The sequence below is a fragment of the Amblyomma mixtum genome, chromosome 3 (genome assembly GCF_055824585.1).
Source record: "Amblyomma mixtum isolate Tamu chromosome 3, ASM5582458v1, whole genome shotgun sequence".
Classification (NCBI taxonomy): domain Eukaryota; kingdom Metazoa; phylum Arthropoda; class Arachnida; order Ixodida; family Ixodidae; genus Amblyomma; species Amblyomma mixtum.
The window spans coordinates 308,348,093-308,372,565 of record NC_143014.1 but is presented as its reverse complement, the minus strand read 5'-3'; the positions used below and the strand labels follow the sequence as shown (position 1 = coordinate 308,372,565).

General features: G+C 45.8%; 1 protein-coding gene across 5 annotated transcripts in view; it reads right to left on the bottom strand.

The window, feature by feature from the left end:
• The window catches only part of LOC149355543 (valine--tRNA ligase, mitochondrial-like), a 402,426-nt gene that overhangs the window by 83,329 nt on the left and 294,624 nt on the right, over positions 1-24,473 (bottom strand). The window contains exons 1-6 of one of the 5 annotated variants that reach the window (XM_089583865.1): positions 21,957-22,031; positions 14,306-14,395; positions 13,800-13,839; positions 10,932-11,035; positions 8,411-8,517; positions 4,929-5,093 (exon numbers count right to left, since the gene is read on the bottom strand). The exons of 1 other annotated variant lie outside the window; for it this stretch is intronic. In XM_089583865.1, coding sequence (XP_089439991.1) covers positions 4,929-5,093; positions 8,411-8,517; positions 10,932-11,035; positions 13,800-13,839; positions 14,306-14,395; positions 21,957-22,031 — 581 coding nt within the window. Of the gene's footprint in view, positions 1-4,928; positions 5,094-8,410; positions 8,518-10,931; positions 11,036-13,799; positions 13,840-14,305; positions 14,396-21,956; positions 22,069-24,473 lie in introns of those variants that run through there. 3 more of the 5 variants (XM_089583863.1, XM_089583864.1, XM_089583867.1) reach the window with 3 other exon arrangements.

Below are 24,473 nucleotides of genomic sequence, written 5' to 3'. Positions count from 1 at the left end.
GACGATAACAAAGTCGACAGATCGCAACGTGATGCAGCCAGCTTCTTTTAATGCGAGATATGCCGGTGGGGTTAGCTCAGTATTCTGGAGCCCTTCACTACAGCTCTTCTTCCCTTTGCTCACAGCGCAGCTCGGGTGACCTCCTAGTGAGAGTGGCAATTGCCACATCTTTCCTTTCCCATAACCGCATGATTATTATTGTCTAATGCGAGAGAAACACCGGAGACACGAGCGCAGGTGAAGCAGAAACGAAACTGGGCAACCGCGCTCTTTTTCCAAGGATGATGATGATTTGGTTGCTTAGCGCCATCTGTCAAACGCAAAACAAAACCTTGCTCATAGCGCCGTTTGTGCACAGCGGCAGCAAAACGAAGTAAAGACAACGCATTTGGACGTCAGCCACCCACCATATTGCTGGAGCTGCATGTGAGTGGTTGGTGTGCTTTGACTTGTGCGTTGTGCTGATGGGTCGTTACGCCAGCTACATGAAGGGTTTCAAGATAAAAGTCGTGGAGCACGCCTTGGAGTATGGCAACCGCGCAGCCGGGCGACACTTCAATGTCGAGCCGGTGCGTGTGCGCTACTGGCGTAAACAAGAGGCCGAACTGAGGGCTACCGGAAAAGATTGGCGCGCATTTCGAAGGCCCAAACAAGGGAAGTTCCCTCACGTGGAGGAAGAAGTGCTGAACTACGTGAAGAGGCTGCGCAACGAAGGATGTGCTGTATCTCACGAGCTCATTCAGAACCACACACGGGCCACTGCAAGGAGTCACGGCATTCCTGTTCTCGAATTTAAAGCCAGCAGTGGTTGGACAACTCGTTTCATGCGTCGGAACGGGCTATGCCTAAGAAGGCGTACGACTCTACTTCAGCGGCTGCTGGCGGACTGTGAGGACAAAGTGTGCGACTTTCATCGTTTTGTGATACGTATCCGGGAGGAGAAGTAGTTCCTGCTCTAACAGACTGCGAATGCCGACCAAACGGCGATTAACTTTGATATGACGCGGAACAGCACTGTGGACCTGAAAGGTGCAAGGAGCGTGCACGAGAGGACAACAGGCGCCGAGAAACAGCGGTGCACCGTAATGCTCACTGTAACAGCGGATGGCAGGAAACTGCCACCGTTCGTTATATTTAAGAGGAAGACTCTTCCAAAAGGCACCTTTCCGGCTGGGATTCATATTCGTGCCCAAGAGAAAGGGTGGATGTCGGCACAACTGATGGTTGACCGGCTCAAGACAGTCTGGGGACGGCGACCAGGGGCCCTTCTTTTGCCGTCGCTCCTTGTCTTAGATAGTTTTTGTGTCCATCTAGACAAAGACGTCCGGCGCTGAATGAGCGAGCTGCGAACAGACATCGCCGTAATCCCGGGTGGCCTAACCTCAGTGCTGCAGCCACTTGACGTCTCTGTCAACAAACCATTTAAGGACAACGTGCGGCGGCTGTACGCTGAGTGGACGGCAGCGGGTACCCACGACCTGACACCGACTGGTAAGATACGAAGGCCAACCATCGACATGCTTTGCTGATGGATTTTGGAAGCGTGGAATTTAATTACCCCCGAGGTGATCGTCCGCAGCTTCAAGAAAACTGGAATCTCAAACTGCTTGGACGGCACAGAAGACGACGCATTGTGCGACAATGACGACGACGACGATGAAGTTCCGAGCGACGCGAGCGAAAGCCTCGACTCGGAGAGCGAGGCTGAGTGATAATGCGAGACCGAACCAAGCAGTGTGTGAAATAAATTTTTTTATTCACATCGCATTCGTGGTTTTTCTATAGAGGTAATGTTGCGATTGCATTTTTTTATTGATGTTGTGATATGAAATTTAATCGCCCGAAAAATTTCGAAAAAAAAAAATTTTCCCACATAATGAACCACCACCCCTCTAATTTGAAGTCAATTTTTCGGGATAAAAAGTGGGTTCATTACGCTAGTACTATACACGGCAGTCATCGAAAAAAAAATCCACTTAAGCTGAACTCTTTACACGCGCTAATCACTTAAGATGAACTCTCACAGCCGTCTGCAACCCACCCGCTCAGCTTTACTCCACAGTCTGAGTAGCACTTCAGCAGAAAGAAATAAAAAATAACAAAAATGAACGCTTTTCCGTGCCGCCGACACGCGGAGACCCAACCACGTCATAGTCAGAAATGCCATCCTGCGAAGGAAAAGCAGCCAATGCATAATAGTGTCATCATGCCAGTGCTGCCAACCTCCACGCCTCTGCTGACCACCGACAAACCATGCCAACTACGCAGTACGCTCATCCACTGCTTGTGGCATGGTGCGCACTGTGTTCTTGCCATGTCCCACAATCTAACAGGCTATACACCGTCACCTTGTGGTGTGCGTTGTTTCTTTTAGTGCGTGCCCTGTTCGCCGTGTTGATAGTGCGGCTAGTCGGCCAAAAACTCGGAAAAACCATTTGAGCATCGTAAGAAGGTCGAAGTTTTGACCAAAGTTTACGCCGGCTGGCTTTCAAAGACTGAAATACCCTGCAGGTTCAACAACGCGAAACCCGTGAGCGGTACTGTGAAAGATGAAGTGCGGACTACTAGTGCTCTGGAAAATAGTTTGTGCCGAAGCAAAAGAGGATGCACACAGCTATGCACAAAGACCTGGAAGACGTTCAGCTTGCCAAGGTCAAGAGAGTGCACAGTGTGAATCTGCCAGTGAATGGAGTGATATAGAAAGCAAAGGCAGAAGAAATATGAGTGGGACTGAGAAACTAAGGTTGCTGGTGATTGGGAAGTCTAAAACATCACGCTGCTTTAAAAACGTAAAAACGCTGCCAGTCATGAACATAACTAATTCGAAAGCATGGATGATGCAGGCACTTTTCGAGCAGTGTTCCAGAGACAGTCATGCCGCTGGAAGTTCTGCCATCTGTCTGGAGTTCCTACCAGCAAACCCAATAACGGAGCTGCAGCTCATGGATCAGGGAGACAAAAGCAGATTGAAGAGCCACTATCGTCGCTCTCTGCTGCAATGAATGCTAATTTGCATAGAGAGCAGTAAGGAGTACACAGCGAACCTGTTAAACGCTGCCCACTTACTGACAAGTGCCTGGGCGATTAAGTTATTGAGGCAACCATTGCCGATACCTTCCGCCTTGTGGGGTTTGTGGCACCTATGACTGCTCAGCGCACAATGAGTGAGGACTGCACTGCAAACTTGGCATTGTTTCTATGCTGAGCAGTAAGGGTGTTTTCGTTGATATGAGTGCGTATGTCAGCACTGATGAAATGAGTAAATGTGTAGGGCTGACACACTGAAAGCTCTAATTGAAGAGGTGCTCTACCTACCAACAGAAACTGCTGCTGACGATGACAGCCTGAATGTTATCCCTGAATCTGCACTGGTGACCTATGATGCAGCTGATGTTTACTTGGATACTTTAGTGCAGTTTTCCAAAACAGTGTGAGGACACTGAAGGATATCTTACAAAGTTAGGTGAGGTATCTGGTTTTGTAACAGCCAGTCGATTTTCACAACAGACACACAAAAAAAATAACAGACTGGGTAACAGCCACCAGTTCCTGATGCCTTACTAGTGCAATGTGTAGTAGACCATCAGTAGAGCAATAAACGCTTATAGAGCAGTAATTTTTTTCCTGAAAGGCCATCTCATTCATTTGTTCCCATATACAAGGTGTTTGGACACACTCTATGCTCGCCGCCCAGTGGCTCAGTGGTTATGGCGCTCGGCTGCTGACCTGAAAGGCACAGATTCAATTCTGGAAGCGGTGGTCAAATTTCGATGGAGGCAAAATTCTAGAGGTCTGTGTTTTGTGCAATATAAGCGCACTTTAAAGAACCCCAGGTGGTCGAAATTTCCGGAGCCCTTCACTACGGCGTCTCTCATAGGCTGAGTCGCTTTGGGACGTTAAACCCCATAAATTAAACAAAACCCTCCGTATGCTCACAATGGAACATATTCGTCAAGCCTCCATGCCAGGCAGGATTTTGGTGTGGTTGAAAAGAACGTTCATCAATGGAGGGGGCATTGCAGCGTGACCAGCTTTTTGCGGGGCATGGCCGTGGCAAATAAATGCCGCCATTCTCAAATTCTTTTCACCTGGGTTACATTTGAGGCAAGTTTTTCGGTTTTTTTTTCTTGGGCCTTAACCTTCAGGTGTCCGTTTGGAATCAAGGCCAGCCTGGATTCAATAAACAAATAAATAGGGCAGTTTTCTAGTGCATAAGGCTGAACATATCACAAATTTACTGACATCTTGTATTTATTCCAAAGGTGCGTCTTCAGTTAAAACGGATGATTTTAAACCTCGTTTAGTGCTTGTTATTCATGACAGGGCCAAGTTTGAGGCTAAGGTCAAAGGGCATGTTTAGAAGCGAGAAGCGAAAATGAGGGTACTGACTAGGTGAGACATTGGTGAGGCATCAAGCCCAACTCATGCTAATAACATCCTGCTCCTAGGCTCTTGTGCTTTTAGGGTGGTCGCTGTGTAATGGAATTAATATTTTCGCAGTGTACAAAGGCCGATCGGTGTTGCACGATCGGAGAAGTGCTGTGCAGGAGATGGTAATGAACATGGCAAAGCTTATAACTGTAATAAACGGGAAAAAAATAAACGTCTGGTTTGGTAAAGTTGCTTAGACAAGCCTTCCTTAGCAACAAGAACCAGCAAAAAATGCAGCATTTTGTGCTTCGCACAAAAATGAGCAGCCGCAGTAAACTGCCTCTTTTTGCAAGGGCTGACATCAAAAACCCCCTATTATGGAAATTTTTGAAGAATATCCTGGTCTGTACCTGAAATGAATATCTCGCCTGATTTTTACCGCTTAAGTTCGCGAAAAAATGGAACCCAACAACGAAGGGTTCTAATTATACCCTGCACAATGTAAACCCAGTGCGTAAGTCACTGCAAGCAGCCAAGAAAAAAAGGCACTACTCAACTGTTTCTTCCAAGCGTGTGCCGCTTCCAGGAAGGCCTGGCGCCCCAGCTTCTGTCGGGTGACCCCCTGTTCTGCCCAGAGCTTCTTCTCGACCACCAGCTGGGTGGAGATGCCCGCGTGGTCACAGCCGGGGACCCAAACGACTCGCTTGCCACACATCCGCTGCCTGCACAGTGCAGTGACAGCTTACCACCAGACCCCACTTGTGAGCAAAGCACCAAAGGGTGGAATCCCGAGCTGCTGTAGAGAGAGAGTTAAGCCAGGGGTCACCTGACTCATTTCACCTCCCGGAGGACCACGAGGGTCAGCCCAAGTGGCACTCTGAAGCAGGCCTCAACTTGGCCCAGAGAGGCCTGTGAGGCCAGTCCGCTCAGATACCATTACGTCAGGGGACCAAAAATGATGCAGGAAATGACACACGCAGTTAGAAGAGCCAATACTCAGCACTCCCCCAGATAGAACCGTTCGGTGCAATGTGACCCGGCAGTACTTTCCACCTGCTGCTCATGCATGTTCCAGTGGCAAGCTGCCCTCTAACTCTCCAGCTTTTCCATTTCTTGGCAGCTACGATGCAGCTGTGGTGGCGGCTGTGGAGCCCTGTTTGAAGCCTTGCTACAGCAAAGCACAAGAGAAGTCATCAAATCATCAATGCTTTACCAACTTTGCAGTCACTAAGTATTAGCCGCAGAATCATGCAAATTTCAGATATCAAGGTGAAGGTGATAGCTGTGCACAAGCATTTAGTGGAAAGTTCTTTTGAGCCACACCCATGGGTCTGTTGGTCACTCGAGGATAACCTTGCTCTCTATGCAAGCAGTGAAAGCGTACTCCTGGATCGAGGCAAGGGCATTTGCTATGCCTTGCAGTGCAACACCATCACTTTTATGTCGCACTTATTTCCGCTGCAGTCACCCCATGCAATTCCTGTCTTCTCAGGGAGATAACCTCACGGCGTGACCCCATATTGTGCACGCCAACTACAGCCAAGACGCCAAGGGCTTGAAGGACTATGAAGATGGCACACAAAAATACCGAAGCAATAGATTCACCAACATTTTTTTGATAGACAAGACTTCACAAATTTGCAAAACATCATAAATCGCAGCAAAGCCTCTGCAGCGTTAAAGGGCAGCTGAACCGCTTTTTGACAACTCCACAATATTCAAATATTCTAACCTAAAAAGCCTGCAGGTAAAGCATGCCAAGTTTTTTTTTTTTTGTGCCAACATTTAAAACGTTGACGTAATCACCGATTAAATCTCATGCTTCTCCTCACAGCGTCGGAGGAGTGAGGAGAAGCTTGGTGATGACGTAGTGGAAGGTGGGATTTCTAATTTCACTGGCTTCGCCCAAAGCCCGGTGAGCGTCACTGGATGCGGCAAACAACGCTTCACAGGCTTTGCTTTCAGTGGCGTTGTTTTTCTTAAAAGCACGCACTTCTGTGTTGGAAATAAACGACTACCATATATGACGTTGTCATGTGCCCCCCACTCGGTGATGTGTGTTGAAGAGAAGCCTGAAGGCCATCGCAGTTTTAATCGGCAATTACGTAGCCCCAAAAGGCTTTGCATGCTTTAACTACAGGTTTCACGTATTCTACGCCCTTAAGCTCACCGAATTCTCAAACCTCTTCAGCTGCTCTTGAACGCATGCAGCGATCGCCACTGTCATTGCCGTGCGACCGCTGCTACGTATTTAGTGCTGCCCAGTACTCTGCTTGTTCGCCCTTCTTTGCTTCCCTACTCCACTCAAATCTTTCAATACCTTCTCCTTCTCAACAATCTGCCTTCTTTCCACATTCACGCCCATCTTCTCCTTCACCCGTGCCTGCCTGTTGCCAAGCCATGCTTCTCAGAGGTCATCAAAAAGTTGGCTTCTCCTAACAGCTTGCGGGTGTGGTGGTGAACGTCGCTACTATCTTCAGCAGCAGTGATAAAAAAGAAATTGTGTTATATTCGTACCTTGCTTCCAGATTTAATGCAACATACCTTCTGAAAACGATGAAGTGAGAAAAAAAGACCGCATTATAGTAATGTCAATATGGCCCCTCCTAACAAAAATCACCGTAAGATAACTCCATAAATGAACAGCATGAAACTAGCACAATGACTAACTATGCGCTTCCCCACAGGGGGGGAAAAGAAAATATAAAACAAAAAGAAGCGAAAAAAGAAAGCATGTCCAGGAAAAGCTCCAAATAATGAAACTTTCTGTGCAGTAAGAAAAGGCACAAAAAGCACAAAGTTTAGATGTCAAATTCTTTAATGTCAAGTGGGAGCCAACTAATGGCTGCAAATGGTAAAGCACTATTAGCTCCTTATTATATCCTTCAAGGTAGAGGTAAGATTGGGGGCCGGAAAGCTAATAATAATTATAGCCTTGATAGCTGACCGTGAATTCAACTGCAACCTGTGAGCTTCAATGAAGTTCAGCTGAAAATGGGAACCAATCCTTTTCTCATCTGCGTTTTTCTTCCAGTTCACTTCACACCACCGTCATTGCTAAAACCAAAACAGTTCCTGTGCGAGAGCCGTACAAACCAAACATTGATGGTACTGAAAATGTTAACCTACAGCACTGTTCAAGAGCAGACTCTCTTCAAAAGCCATAAGCACAGACCGGTAAGACAACTGAGAACCCAATGATGACTTCGCCCCAGTTAACCCCGCCCTATGCCAGGTGCGGCCACCACATCCCCGCAAAATTCTTAATCTCACCTGCCCACCAAACTTTCTGCCGCCCCTGCTTACGCTTGCCTTCTCTTTGAATCCACTCTGTTCAACCTTCAATCATTTGTCAGTAGTGCCCACAGTCATCTTGGTCCTTTCGCCCTGTCGTTTCTGCTAAATAATGTTAATGTGATGAAAATACTGCGCCTTCATACACACATAACGAACAGACAAAATGACTGGGTTGGCCCAAGCTGAGTGAGACACAGTGCAAGCAGAGAGAAAGAGACACAGTTCAGAAGCAAAACATTGACGGCTTGTGTCCACACTGCTAGGCAATGTGAACATACTACTGCAGTATGAAGTAATAATATCAACTGGCCCAAATTCAGCACTTCTCTCAAATCACAAGCAGCTTTACTGGTAGTTAATCAGAGGCATCAAGAGTAAACGAAACGTAGTGTTCTGAGTTATCAGCGGCCTTGGTTGCTTTGTTGATGGCTGAAGAATGTTCACAGTCCAGCACCCATTCTATCATTTGCTGACCTTGAACGCCCTTGTCAATTTTCAAACTTCCTGCATGTTTAATCTGAGAATTAACTGTGCTGGCATGCAGGGCATTGTAAGGTCATAGACACACTATGATGGCACTTAAAGGTGACATCGAAACACACACAAAGGCACCTAATAAGATTTACAGCGTTGTGCAGCCACGCAATCTCATCTCAGATACGTATTCCATTTAGCAGTGATGCAATCTGTACACCTCATACCCATAGCCAGTGGTCTCTCGGAACAGAGAACTTGCTCATACCAGCGCACAAGTGTATCCTGGATGGTGACGGTCAATGCATGGCCCAAGTGCAGGTCACCGGTGATGTTGGGTGGTGGTAGCACCATGCTGAATGTGCCTGCTTCCGCCTGTTGGGAAACAAGCAAAGCAGAGGTTGGCAACAGAAGCACAAATACACGGAGCCGTTCACGTGCACCACTGTAGGCATAGGAGCCTTCTGTAGAACCATTCAGTTTACTGCACCAAGAAAAATGCATTAAGTTGCTATAACGTGCTTTCCTGATGAAAAGAACAAACAGTACTGCATGGTCCAGACCACAAATTGAATAACAGCAGCTCTGACACTCCCAAAAGTTGGAAACATTTGCAGTGCACTATGGGAATACTGATGACTAGGGTGGCAGCGATTGACGATAACAAAAAAATGCACAGGCAATCATGCAATGTGATGCAACAAATCTGCGTTAGCAGTACAGGTTGTACATTTCGCTTTTACACTGATCACCTTCTATTCGCATGTTTGAATTTCATTACGCCATCGCTTTTTCATTCCACTGCTATGTGGGCTTCTAGAGGGTGGAGGCTTGAAGATTGTGGATACTTTTTACTGTGCCAATGGGTGCCCAACCCACCTGCAGAGGGTGCTCTAAAAGGTGTGCCCCAGCCCCAAGCCGGCAGGAGCACTAGGGGGGGGGGGGGGGGGGAGACCTTAAACACATGCATGCACGCACGCACGCACGCACAGAGAGAGAGAGACAGACAGAGACCACAGCTTTTTCTGCTGAAAGAGGATTATAGTACTGCTCACACAGCATCACTTCAGGTGACTTTCTGTGCTGAATTAAAATAAGGATTCTTTGTTTAACCCATAATACTACACATGCATCTATAAACATAAGCAAGGCTTTTCATTTTCACTTTCATCTCATAACACACTTTGCTCAGTTGTCAGCCAGTTTAAATCCACTGCATCTCAAGAGCTGCTCCCAGTGCTCTTCAATTACCACTCTCCGCAACCAGCCACAGCCAAGGTTCCTGATCTCTCCTCCACACCCTACTCTACCACTTCCAGCTCAGTTTCTCTTCCTTTGGTATCCCCAATGTTGCTTAGAGACCACCATCTCTGCACATTCCATGGCTTACCAGTGTCCACTGCACCCTCTTGTGATACGTTTGTTCTCTTATCCACACTGCTCTCCTATCTCCAAACATTGTATCTGCTATCCTCAGTCTCATTTCAAGGTTTCTTAGTTAGGCTCAGAGTTTTGGCCCAACAGGTTAGTACCGACAGAATGTGTTGGATATACTGTGATGTGATGATGTGGAACCCCCCCCCCTCGTTTCGACGTTCCCGACCATCTTCATCATCGTGCGTAAAGACAGCACCGGCTGGGCGAGGAGGAATGTTTTCCTGGGGTGAGCGGAAGCAGCGACGGGAGCGCCACCTCGAAGGCTACGTGGAGCCCCATGAAGCCGCTGAGAGTCTCTTCAGGATCTGGCTAGCGACACGAACGGTTGCAGCCGCACGCTCTCGTCACCTTCCGCGCCAGGCGCACGGAGATCTGTTGTGCCTTTCCGCTGGCCATCTGGTTCCAGGCAGCGAAGCGAGCGCAGCAAACACACTCTCGTCACCTCCCCCAGCAAATGCTAGGGGATCACTTTGCCCCAAAGAATGCGGTGTGCACGAGAAAACCCGGCCACCATTGTCGACGCATACAAACGTTCACTGCCGATAACCCCCGAAGTAGCGCCCCTGCCCCAGCCGGTACGTCGGAAACCCTTCTTACGTAGCCTTCTATTTCCAAGGAATGCCTCGCTGATGTTCTGTATCTAGCTGGCCTGCTCTGTGTGTTAATTGCAAGTGTAATAAATAGCATATGACTTTTCACGCTTTGTCGTTCCTCCCTTTGACCCTCGAGCACAAATCTCTCCGCGGTTAGAAAGTGGAAACGCTGCATCCGCGGTGTGGAAGTGCAGAGGCGGAAGGCTGACCCCCAATAATTCCACAATGATGATGACAGAAAGTGACAAAACAAAGTACCAGTAATGAAAATTTAAAAAAATTGGAAAAATATAACAAAGTTCCCAGAAAATTAATTTCTCTTTTCAGGACTATCAGCTGCTGTGCATAACCTGAGTGTGCATGCTAACTGCATTTCAACCCACTCTAATTCTTAAATGTCTTTGTCGTATGAGAATGTGGACATGTGGTCACCACGTGGCATCGATAGACGTACGGCCTCACAACTTCAGTACCTCACTGTCTAAATAAACTGTTCTCCTGCAATCATGAACAGCTTTCTAACCAAGGCTACAGCACACCTCCCCTACTAGCGATGGAGGGCCAAGCCCAATTCAACGATAGCCTGAGATCAGGACTGCTACCAATCACAGTGGCAAAGAAGGCGCTTCAACTTCAGGGCCAAACAAGACCTTGCCGCAACAGCAAATGGAGTGGCTACAGATGCAAACATATTTTCAACACTCCACACTGTGCACAAGGAGCAAGGTGTTGGTTATGGCAGCACATGTTTGCACTCACCTTCCCCTTGGAGGGCGCATGCAGCCTCCTGGCCTCCCACCAGTCGAACCAGCCAGTCTCCACATCTTCCGAGTTGTACACCCGGGGGAACTCACCCGAAAGATCTGCACGGACATCAGCCCACATTGTAGTGGCACAACTGAAGGCCACACCCCAGGCATAGTGGTAACCTTAGAGTGCACTCAGCCCAAGATGGCAAATCCCCCCAACATATATTCTGACCTGACTTTTTGGTCACCATCACATATCCCTTGACAAATAAACGAGAATGAAACCAGTCAGCAGCTAAAAACACAAGGTGTAAGTGGAATATACACTCAAACCCCGTTATATCGAAATCAAAGAGGATCGCAAAATAGTTCTATAGTGTCATGTAGCGGTGGCGGTCAGGAAACAGTAGAAACGGCTCACAAAAGAAGCTGTAAATTGGGCTAACCTACACCCACAAACAACTGAATGACTCAGCAACAAGCGCCCTTGGCGATCGTTGAACAGAATTCCTGCCACTCTCGGCCGCACTCAATTTAATGCTGGCAAGGAAACTTCTCGATAAGTCACCGAAAGCAACTACAATGATCTGGAAGAATGCTGAAGCAGTTGCACATGGCCGTGATCAATCGTGACAAGACTGGCAAATCCTAGCGTCACAAACAAAATCATAAAGCAGAGTGGCAACGCCTTTGAGCGTGAACAAACAGTACAAGGATTCATGGCAATACGTCGATTATTCGATATATAAAACATGGTAACAGATAGGCTTACCTGTAACCTACATGCAAGAATGTGTTGCAACCATGCTAGTAATACACTTCTCACACAACGCCTGCCAGCCAGCTGGCAGCGCACCACTTGCTGGGTGTTGGCAAGCCTAACCTGCTTGTCGTCACAACTGCAGCAGATGGCTGCTTGGAATTAGCCACTGCTTATCATGAGATGCCTAATCCTGTTACCAGTACACTATATATAGAATACCTAATCGCTCATTCAAATTAAAGTGCAGAAGGTTTCAGCAACACCTTCAGTAGCAAAGCACATAAGGCACAGGGCACCACTACAGGCTCTAGTTCAGTTGGCTTCACCACATGACAGCGATGCGAAGTGCAGATCAAAGGCCACCCTCAAGAACAGTCCCCATTCACCTCGTCACAAGATTTCGCAGCGCTAGCACTGACAGCAGGCACCCAAGGGGGTGTATCTGACCCGCCTCTGGGCTTGAAAAGTGATCGAAAAGCATCGTTGAGAGAAGCGCCACCTGCAGGTGCCCACCACAAAATTTAGTTCGATGCACTATGCAACTTTGCAATACTTTTACACAGGATTTTCAAGGGTATAATCTGTCTTTTTGATAAATCTAATATCTCAAAATATCCGGGTTCGGTATATCCAGGCTTAACTGTACTGCCAAGAAACCCCCGTTTGAATGTGATTAACGGGACACCAAAGACACGTGTAAGTCTGACTGTATCGATAGGGTACCACATTGAAATCACAAACAGACCACTCTCACCAAAACCTTAACCTTAGCTTTTAAAAGCTAGAAAAGGCCAGTACAGGTGCCGTCATCATTGGCCAATTTCACAAGTAAAATGCATGCATCAGCATCAATTGTCGGACATGGATCCCAGAAGCTACGCTACTCCGCCATAAAATTCAACAAAACGGTGGCAACCCATCCCTTACGCTAAGGATGTCACGGGTTTAAGTAGACTGGCAAGACGATTTTTAAATTCAATTTTCTCACCGATTGATGCATCTTTTGCTGCTGGACAAACGTCAACATACCCAGAAGGAGCCAAAGAATGAATTTTTACCGAGAGCAATAACTGGATGGAGTTGTTACCAGTGCCCCTTTAAAAGCTACTCTCACTACTGCCACAACTCACTATGTACTTAGTTTTTGCACTTTAATTCTTTCAAGGAGAGCCACAACCACAAATAAATTATAGCAGTGGAAAGAAGTGACTACAGCATCATCATATGGATAACATTTGCACCAGCAGGTTTACGCAGACTAAAATTAGCCTATATTAGCCAGTTTTCTTCAAGTTTTTACAAAGCTGCGCCAACTTCTCTGCCTTTGCTGGTAACTGAACCTCCCTCTCTCTGTCTCCCCCTCGCACGGGTACAAGAAATTGAGCTGCAAGATGCATTTGAAAGCCACCTTGTGGCAAAGGTGAAGCTGGTTACATAAACCGTACTTTCTGATTAGTTATGGGGAAAAATGCAATCAATCTGCCATCACATACCAATTACATCAGACACAAGTAGCAATTTGAGGTACGGCTTGTACCAAAAGATGAACAGAACTGCACTGGCAACCTTAATGCAGCAGAACAATAACAAGGTGAACGCATAATAAGTGTGTGTTTTTTGTATCTGTGCATGCCCACGCACACACACACACCTCAGATTTTGGAAAATTCAAAAACAAATGGCGCAGGTACAGCAGTGCACACGCATTGTCTAGACCTGGCAAAGCCAGACATGACATGCAAGTTTATCACAAAGGTTTGAACTTTCTGGCACCACAAAATGCAATGAAAATATTGCCCAGCCATTTTGACCAGACAACAGATATTCAGCACTGTAACCCAGATCCCCCCCCCCCTTTCCAAGTACAGTAACTTCATTTAAAAACACCTAGAAAACAGCCACCACAGTAAGCAAGGAAACACAAGAGAAAAAATTGCAGGGCAGAACTATGGAGGCCTGACAGGTCCCGGAACAGCAGTGAGACTTTTGCCACCTGAAGGAAATATGGAAAAGAAATTTCACTGAGTAGACACTGGAATCCAATTAGCCATGTGTCTACCATATTTCTGGCACTAATACAAATCAACACAATACATATACTGCCCTTCTCCTCACCTTTTGGAAGCGTGTTGCTCGAAACAGCTACGGAAAGCCTCTGAAAAGCAGGAAGGCAAAGGTAATAATATTCACAGATGCCGAGCACTTGGCCCACCACAAAATGCGACAGCATAGAATTAATCCACACCAATGAAAATTTAATTTGTTCTTTCAAATCTGCTGCTGTTTCGTGCGATTTGCTGCATGCCTGCGAGATGGCGCTTTTTAGTGCGATAACACTAGATGGGTAACTGTTATATCAATGTGAACCTTGCAGTAACTCCGGTAAGCTCGAAGCAGTTTTTCATCAGCTGAGGGGAGAGAGGGTGTGGAAATGAAGAGCAAGAAACGTGACTGAGTGCACATGCAGGTGCCAGAAAGAAGAGGCGAAGAATGACGTCATTGGAGGAATGTGCAGTGCAGCAAACAGTAGATCATGGTTCAAACCAGTCCCGCAACTAATTCTGAAGATGAACAACGTGCACAATGAGCTGAACAGTGACGCAAAAGAAGAGAGCACCAACGTGAGTCAACCAATCCAGTGGATGTAGTGAGGTGGCAAGCCGAAGAAGAGTGGCAGAGACAGTACAATCTTGCTGAACGGGACGCGGAAACTGATGAAAAGTGAGAAAGAAGAGACGAATGATGAAGTCGTCGGAAAAATGGGTAGTAGACAGCCGAGTATAAGTTACTTCAGAGACCGTCGAACACAGGGAGCAAAAACTCAAATTCCAACAAGCAGCTTAGGTGGCTTACCGTAACAGGAAAACTGAGGAACAATTGCAAGAACATTTGGGTACAACTTGAATTCTCAAGCTTATAAAAAGTTAAAAAACGATAAACAAAGATAAACAATGTTAAACGAAGGCAAACATACAGCGCACCCCAAGCTAAATTTAGCTTAACTGGGCAAATGGAGGGCCAAATTTTTTTTTTGTTGTCAGTAAAATGGTCACGCATTCAAAAATTGCCTTGCATGTGCATGTGCATGTACTCGCATGCTCTTTTTGGACTGCCTTGCGCACGGATAGAAGACGATGAAGATGACGACATCCAAAACACAGCGTGAGAGACTGGCAGCTTAAACACGATGGTAACCTGCTGTGATCAGCAGCCATCAAGGCTGATCTGTTCATGTCACTGCAGGTTCTAATCCTGCTCGCGCTGTTTCTTTCATTTCACATCCCAACTGAGTGTGACATTCCACACCGCCTTTTGGGCCGACCAGCTCCTCGTGCTACCGGATAACAAAAGCAAAATGACCTTTTGTATGAGAACCTTCAATTTAGAGAACAACATCCTGTATCGCAGCGCTAGCGCTCCGTACAAATGGTGACCATCACTCTCAATTCTATTTCAGCATTGACAAAATGCTAACTACAGATATGAAAAATTCCTGGCTATAAGTTTTTCCACCAGCTCAATATAACAATACTAGTTCCTTTTCTAAATGCCAGAAAGCACCGACACAGATGCACAATTCAGCTGAGTTAAGTCAGTTGCAGGGAAAAAGCCTCTTCCAATAACCTCCAGTCACCCTGTCCTGTGCCAACTGAGGCCAGCAAATTTCCAAATTTGACCTCACCATGTCTATGCTTTCCTTTCACTGGAATCCATGATTATAAGTGCCACCAGCTACCCATCCATTTTCTAATCATCCAAGCTTTCCCTAGCCTAGTGCTGGGCTTTCAGGGGCAAAATGCTTGAGAAAAGGGTCTTTGGCCGACCCCTTTCAACAGATCACTAGTGCGTCAAAGCTCCTGATCCACCATGGGCTTTAGGTAAAGCCCATTCGGTACCCTAACAGATGACTGGTTATCTGTCCTCTGCAATGCATGTTCTTCCCACATCCATTTGATCCTTAAAAATTTACAACAAGGTATCATGTACCCATTTTATATATATAAATCCACACTGCTCTCATCCCACCACCCTGGTCATTTTATTACCATCGCTCGCCACACTGTTCTTATACCCATGCCACACGGGCAAGTTTAATGCCAGTAAGTGCTTAATGCCTTAAGGTTTAATGGTATTAGCGTAGTGCCACATGTGAAAATTTAATGCCATTAGCCTTAGTGCCATTTGCGACCTACTGAGTTCGCCACAACTCATTCGCCCGAGCAATGCGTACTCTTGTTTTCATTCTACACGCGAAAAGCATGCAACTTTGTTGGCAGCAATTTCCTAACCAATAGAAAATGGTTATTTCATAACTTTCAGTCAGATGATGCATCTCTACTGCATGTTCGATGCGAAGGGCGCCATTTTTACCAGCATTTCTGACAGGTATTCTCGGCTTGTGTGCTAACACGCGAGATTATGGTTACTTTTGTGACCTGTCAAGCAAAAACAGCGAAGTTTTCTGCAAAATAATTTTTATATTACATTTCAATAACATTCCCGAGATACTGTGCTCCTAGCACTGTTTATATACAGGTGAAATTTCTGACTGCTTCCAAAGCGTTATTGTCATCGTGACTTTAATATAATGACATTAAATGTGAACGTATAGCACCTATTCCAAAAATAATGGCATTAACAAATTACTGCCATTTCTTGGTACGTGTGGCATGGGTATTAGTCTCATTCTGACCTTTTTCGTTAGCCCTTGCCATCTAGCTACTTAGGTGGGTTATGTACAGTACAATATCATGCATTGGTTATGTACAGTACTTCTTTCCTCAGAAATATGCAAGTAGTTTTCTGACCTTGCAGACAACGTAGACGCTTGGGCATGTTGGTTAGACATTTTATTGCGTTGTGTCTGTGTCTCTTTTCGTCCTCGTCGTATGCGCTGCACCGATAATTTCTAACCTTGACATGAATCGTTGTTTGCCACCAGCAACTGTCAATGATCCACTCCCATTTCTTGTGACATTTGCCATCTCTTAGAATCGAGGCCACTCTCCAGATCACACGCCCTGCTTTGCATTAGTTCTCTAACCTACTCCGCTCTGTATATGACAGAAGCCAACAGTCACCGAAACCAAGGAGCATAGGGGAGTGTTTCTTTTAATTTTTTTTTTAATTGTGGTCTTGATTAGTGGGAAAATAACGGTGCAATTATTTTGCTGCTTAAATATAATTGATTAGAAAGTAGAAGAAAAAACAACCACATGCTGCCAGTGGGATCCAAACCCACAACCTCCAAACTAAGTGTTCGGTGCTCCACCAACTGAGCTATGGCAGCAGCTAGCCAATCTTCTACTTCAGAGGGTATTTATGTAAAATAAACTTGAGAGTGTTCACTAGCACCACCCTCATCCACAGTCGCAGACATAGTACGTCCTGTATTACTGCGAGTGTCACATATAATGTGATCAAACGGCAAGCACGGAAGCCGGGAGAGAACCCTCTTATGCTTCCTATGGCACTGGGACTGCCAGGACCAAGGCCCTCGTTAAGCTACTGAGCAGACAAGAGAAGGGAAATGAAGGGCTCAATGTAACATACATACGAAAGAGGCCAAGAGTCACCAAAACCGAGGAGCTGGGAAAGGGAGTGTTTCTTTTTTTAATTTCTGGTCTGGATCAGTGGGAAATTGTTAGCGTAATTAATTTATCCCTGAAATATAACTGATTAGAAAACACAAGAAAAACAACTACATGCCGCTGGTTGGCATCAAAACCCTATCACTTCCTTTTCCCTAGCTCACTGCACCGTTCACGTTTTCATTTCAAATATCTTTATTAGTCTTACAGTTTTTGCCCAGTAAGCAAGTACTGTCAAGATGCAGCTAGTATATGCTTCCTTCTTGACGGGTACTGATAGGCTTCAAGTCATGATTTGAGCGTGCCTACCTAGCTATCTAACGTTTCATGGTCTGAAAATGTGCCCACTACTTGCCCTAGATAGATGTATTCCCTCACCACATCCAATACCTTACCGCCTTATTGTAAAATGTTCTTCCTTCCCTAGATTCTTGAACATTAATTTTCTTCCTATCAAATTTTGGTCTCACTTATCTTTTCAGTCTTCAGGTCCTCAGTTATGCTCTGCAATTCCTCCCCCGAGTTACTTCGCATGTCACTGTCATCAAAAAAATGTGAGGTTACTAGGATGCTCTTCATCAACTTTCATCCCTAGCTCTTTCCAATTCAACCTTCTGAATACCTCTGTAGATACGCAATGAATAGCAGTGGAGATATATGCCTCCTTGACTCACCCTTCATGAATAGTATTTCACCACTTTTCCTTTGGAGGATCACGCTATGCCGTACAGTACGAAACGTAGTTTATAAATGGCATTGTACTTTTCTAAAGAATCACATCGAGTATGAATGTAATTTTTTTTATGAACACATTGAGAGGGTGAATTGGACTGATTTACTTGATGTAGAGAAGCTTTTCTCACACCTCCACTGTGTTCAATCTTACACCAAGAGCTGTCAAGGGCTCCTTTCCCTGAGACTGCAGTGCAGCTGCAGTAGTGACGCCAGCATCCACACATGGGAAAACAATCTGAGAAACACGGCAGAGAACAACAGTGAGGATGAAAGTGGAAAGAGCTGGAGCTAGCACGAACGAGATGAAGGAGCCAGAGGATGAGCATGGTGGGAAAGAGGGAAGGTGCACCACTGCTGCACCAGGCATGCCTAGACTTGCCGCGAGTGACTGCACTAGAGTGATGCGTGGAAAGAGGAGCAAGCGGCTGCAGAAGTGGCGGTGGCAGAGCACCATTCAATGTGATGACGTGACGGTTCAAAATAAAAAAAAAAGTGACTGCACCGTTACCACACTGTACAGTGAATTTCAGAAGAAAGAGAGCTCTCCACTGCAGAGCTCACCTGGCTAACAACAAAGAACACCCATGTCTCCACAAGCGTACTCGCTGTATATATGTGGCCACATATACAGCACACCGCTTACATTCCCATGCAGGTAAGAGGATAGGTTATCTACCCTATCCAGCTGAGCTTCTACACTTAATAAGATGAAAAAAAAAGAAGTAGGCAAAGACGATGGCCTCCATAAATTGCAGGGGCTTCTGGGGGGCAGCTGGTAGGAGTGCATATCAGCGGCTGTCGCGACTAGTGTTTCGTGTGCATACCTGCATTCTCGTAAGCCACTTCTACACTGTATTACACTTGTTAAGTCCATTAATTTGATGTCTAAAAATCATCAACGGCAGGGGCCCCAAACACACCCAACTTGTTGCCTTCTGATGGTTCTCATGCCAGTAATTCTCTGCAGCCACACAAAAAGACATCCCAACTGCACATTCATGCAACTTGTACAATGAACCAAAATTAGCTAATGTAAACAAGCTACTGAAAATGTGACCACTGCCAAATGCAAACCTCTAAAACCTTTAAGCTAGTACCACAATACTTGGTCAACAAATCTGTATGCTGTTGTATCTGGCATTGACAATACAATTAAGCCCAGGTTTAATCTTACTTCTTTCCATAGAATTAAAAGCACAAGGATGGCAAATTTTTTAGTCTAAGTTTTCATTCCCACTTTCAACTCTAACATCCAATTCGGTGCAACCAAACAAATATCAAAATGCTACACAGCCCCCTCAACAGGTAAAAAAAAAAATTCATTTCTCTGCCACTACCAAGAATAAAGCCCTCTTCCACCACAGCTCCACAATAGAGGTGTACTGATTTCCTTAGCAGCTGCTCACACATCAATTCCCTTCTCCCTTCTTGACCCAGTTGGCAAAAAACAAAAGGCTTGCCGATTCCTGCCCAAGATATTGCGTCTGGAGCTGCCCATGCAATGCGACGAAAGGAAACAAATATCCTCAGTCCAACGCTGTTGCACTGTGCAGTAGTGGGTAGGCTGCTAAAAGTGGCAATGAAACCCCAGCCACTCTTGAAATCCTCTTCTACTTGACCACTTCTCACACAAGCCAGAACAACCTCGCCTGGAAAAATATATCTCACTGAAATGCACCTCTCAAAAAACAATTTCTCAGCTGCACATGACCAGTGAATCTCAAATGCCAAGTGCAGGTCCATTGTGACAATGTGAGGGAACCAAACTGGGCTGAAAGCAGCAAATGAGTGCTAATGGTGAAGAGAATGTAGTGAGGCCTGCATAGAAGCAGGAACCAAAATGATTGCTCGTATTTTGTTAGTGTGAACATAGTGAGAGTGGTGTTTCACGGTTCCTCATCCGAAGCCTATGCCGTGCCCTCTGGTACACCACAATGGCACATGCGGGGACCCACACTCATTTGTGTGCATGTTGACGGTATGCCAACATTGGAAGTGTGTGCCTCCACCATGGCTCATGAGAGCTCCCCTCTTCCAAGTCCTCTCTTGGCTAACCTCCTGCAAGTCATCCAGGGCTGGAGCAAGGCAGTCCATGACTCACGTATACTGCTGGCAGAACACACACCCCTGAAGATGCTGGGAAATCGCCTTTTCCAAACTCTACACCTCCCCATGCACACGATGCGCGGGATAAAGCATGCTGGGCCTTTATCATCGCAAGGGTTTTCACTCTTCACCTTCATTAAAATGAGGCCACGTTTCAATGAAGGTGGAGCACAAAACCTCTTCTGTGATGTAAGTTCGCACTGAAGAGTCCCAAGTGGGCTTAATTACTCTAAGGATTTATCTTTCGGCGACTCTCCCTCCCTGGCTTCACCTCTTCCTTCATGCTTCCCTCATGGCGCAGTTTGGGTGTCCATCATGAGACCCTTACCGCACCTTTCCTGTCCTCATAGCCATGCATTATTATTATTATTACTGCCATTATTACTAATCTGCATTTCATCCTTAATGACTTGCTGCCTATCCACCTACCCCAACAAGTGCTCTGGCCAACTAGACCATCTTCTAGAGCGCACTGTCTACCGCAGACCCTTGTCCCATTGAAGCCTTTCTAATTATGTCTGCACTCCCACCTACCAACACTGCTGCCTCAGCTGCTTTCTCCCATGCAACCACTTCCCAGGCCCTATGGAATAGAATGACATGAGGCACCTTGGAAGGGTGTCTTAGCAACAGCACAACACCACTCTACTACACCACTCATCAACCCGAATGGGTTCACTTCATTGTCATCCCATGCCCTACCTACACACTATGTTCATCTGTTCCTTATCACTTCAGTCAGCTTTACTTATCACAAACTCTCAACCTTTTCTCAATTTTCGTTTCCAAGTGGAAGTTAGCAGACACTGGCACATACTTATTATTATTATTATGTCACTTAGTCTCAAGTAAATACAAAAGACCAGTTTCCCTGATCAACGCACATCATGCCAAAATCAGACATAATTTTGTAGAGTTCCTTATGTTAACTATGCCTGTAGACTTGGTAACTTATGACTCGATTCCATGTGTCTTAGCAGCACTGTTAAGGAGTGAATGCACAGAGCAGAGAAGAAAGGCAAACTTAGTGCTAATTTTCTCACGACGGCTTCGGCGTGCTATTTTGTATGCGAACACGAACAGCCAAAAAAAAAAAAAAAGGAAACAGGCTGCACTAGACATTTTTGACATTTTTGTCTGCTTTTCTAAAACCAAGGCCGTTTCGGTCATCTGATGTCAAAATCGCCACGAAGGGCAACTCCATGAGAATGAAGCACTCGCAGGCGCATGACTGCGTACAAGCTGAGAGAAAGAACTGCATATGATATAGTATATACACTCCACGGATGGTGAAACGCAGTGAATCCGGGCCTCCATCTCTCACGTTCTCGAGGCGTGAGCTCGAAAGTAACACAAGGAAGGGGAACTAACACGCAGAACAATGCTGTTGTGCGTGTTACTTCTGTGACCGACGGTGATTCGCAGCGAACCACACCGCCACTCAACAACAAGACCATAATGCCAACACAGTAAATTATGGCAAACTGGCACGAACAGTTACACCGACGCAAAACGTCCCTGTTGCTGCGATGTTTTGGCATGTACAGTACCAACTCGCTCAGCTCGCCATTTTACTGTTGCATGAAAATCAGCAGCACAGGAATCGGAGTGCCAGCCGCCGTACAGCTGCTTAGGTACGCGCCGCAAGTACGGCTATGACATATGCCGATAAAAGATGCGAAATACACGGACCCTTCTTCTGCTGATCCAATGTCAGCTCTTCGAAGGGAAACTAAGCACTCGTGAAGTCGAGTAGTGGGCAATAACAACGCTAAACCGGACTCAGTAAAACATGAGAGATTTAACTGCAGCAAATAAAAAAAAATGTTCCTCATATTACCTTTACAAGTACACGGGGAAACAGTTCCTGAGCACCACACACACCACACAATAACACTCCACGATACCTCCACATGGTGTACTGGAAAATTTGTTTACGACTTCAGGATTCGATTGCTTTGGCTTGCTTTGGATTTAAACTTAGATGGTGAAGATGATAGGCTGCAAAATTTCCTGAGCGGAAATGCAAAACAAAGACAAAAAAAAGTTTCATTAATACGAAAACACTCGATAGCTCAACGATACGAAAACTCATCATCGGCAAGAAAAGTGGAGACTTTGGAAACTCGCGATTGGTTGAAATGATGTGATGTCTTCTGAAGCGGGAAAATACGAAACGGTAACCGGTAAGCATATGGGCAGCATTGCAGGTACTGTACATATGTATCTTCGATACTATCTTTCGATGCGTTTCTGTATAATTATTAGGTATCGATTGGCAAAAATGAAAGTGTCGGAGTACCGGTATCGCAAATACATTTATTGAGCATCGTGTATTTTAACGCTACTCAAAAATGCCGAGAACTGAAAGAGAAAATCTCAGGAAACTATAAAAAACTTTTACTCACGAGTTAAAAAAAAGTATGGGACGGCTGAATATGCGGGTTTTCTCGCTTGTGGAGCACTCAGGGCCCCAGCGAGTTCCGTTTTGTTTGTTTTTTCCCCCGAGTCGCGCGAAGCCATGCTGACGCCTTTTCCCGCGGCTCCCGACTGGAAGGGCGATCACCTCTTGTAGGGTGCCCGAGTGGTATTATCCTTTTTTTTTTTTTTTTTGCTCCTTGTTTGGTCCGCTCCATGCAGGAGGCTTCTTGGCTTGGAAGGAAGAGGGTCCAGCCTAGCGAATTGTTTTGCCGGAGAGCGTCTTCGCGCAGAAAGAATCGCTTCCCGCCCTGACAAGAAGACACCTATAAACCGTGCAACACTATTTATTGTTGCGTGTATCCTTGTCACAACAGCTGCAGGAATAATGCCGCCGGAAAACGGACTCAAATCAAATCTTGCCGCTGTGAGAGCACGTCCCAGGTGGACCAAACAGCCAGGGCTATTGGACAGGGACCACTTGGCAGGACTATTTGGACAGGACTATTTGGAACTTCCCGGTTAAAAAAAAAAACTGGAAATTTTGATCAGAAGCATGCAATTGGATATTTCAGAGTTACAACTGGGTTTTGAAATTGGTTCTGATTGTGCCTTTAACTTAAACTACAGGTGCAAACGGAAAACAGATTTTGAGGACCGCAGGGCAGCGCTGAGCGTGGTTGGCATGGTGCCAACATTTTCTCAGGAGAATTGAAACTGTAAATATTGCCCGCGTTGTCACGGAAATCAATTAATTATGACACATGCATGCATCACACCATAGAGTTTCTTACTATTACCTAGAGGGAAAGCTGGCGGCGCTGCAGCCACCATGGACGCCCAAAGCATCATGGGGCAGTGAGCTAATTGTTGTGGAACAGTCGTAGTTTTTCAGGAACACGGAGTGTCATTACTAAGATGTTTCATTCCAAAAACGCTGTCCGTGTGTGCGCAGACGACTTTCGCGCGAACGCAGTGTGCAAAACCCATAGTAGTGAAAACGCGACGACACACGACGCCAATAAAAGGTTTCACTTTTATGAAATGTCATTAAAAAACCTCTTATAGTATTTAAGCAACAAAATCTTTTTTGAAAACATATTTACTTTTAAAAGTGCGCCTGTCTAGAGAACTGTACGTTTCTGTACGTGTCACTGTACGTTTCTAGACGAAATATTAGTTTTTATAGTGTTCACTACTTGGCCAATAGGAGAGCGAGTCGTCTCTTATTTTGGGCAAACTTTGCACTTAAATGCTTTTCTGCTCGTTTGTTGCAATCATTCGACAAGATATTGAATATTAGGACGTTTGTAGCTATCAAACAGCTTTATTTTTTTATTATTTTTTGGCCAAAAGTTACAGTTCCGCAACAAGTAGCTCACCGCCCCATGATGCTTTGAGCGCCCATGGTGGCTGAGGTGGTCACGTGGGGTCTCCATGCAAACTCCCATAGACGGCTTGCCAGCTTTCCCTCTAGGTAATAGTAAGAAACTCTATGCATCACACACAAGAATTATGTACATTGTATATAGTGTGACGCTAACATTAGCGCATGTTACATGCACACCAACGTTTCTAGACAAGGAAGTTGGCAAACTGCGCTGGCGAGCCAAGGAGCAGAGCGGCCCCACACGATCGCCGTCTAGGCGGTGGCGCTGTGGTCGCTTTAGGATGAGCGCGTCGTCTGCTACTCCCAGCTCAACGTTTTTAGATAATATTATCAACATAAACTACGAGGAGGCAAGCGGTACGTCATGTTTCTCTAAAGCGCGGAAAGAAGGGCTTCCAGCTTTACTTACTATTGGCCCCTTGGCCAAGAAAGCTAATTACTGAGCGTGTAAACTTAATGACTCGCATCCCACCGGAAGCAACTTGGAAACATGCCATGGAAACATGCCATGCACATATAGTAACTATAGCCATACAGCAACATATAGCC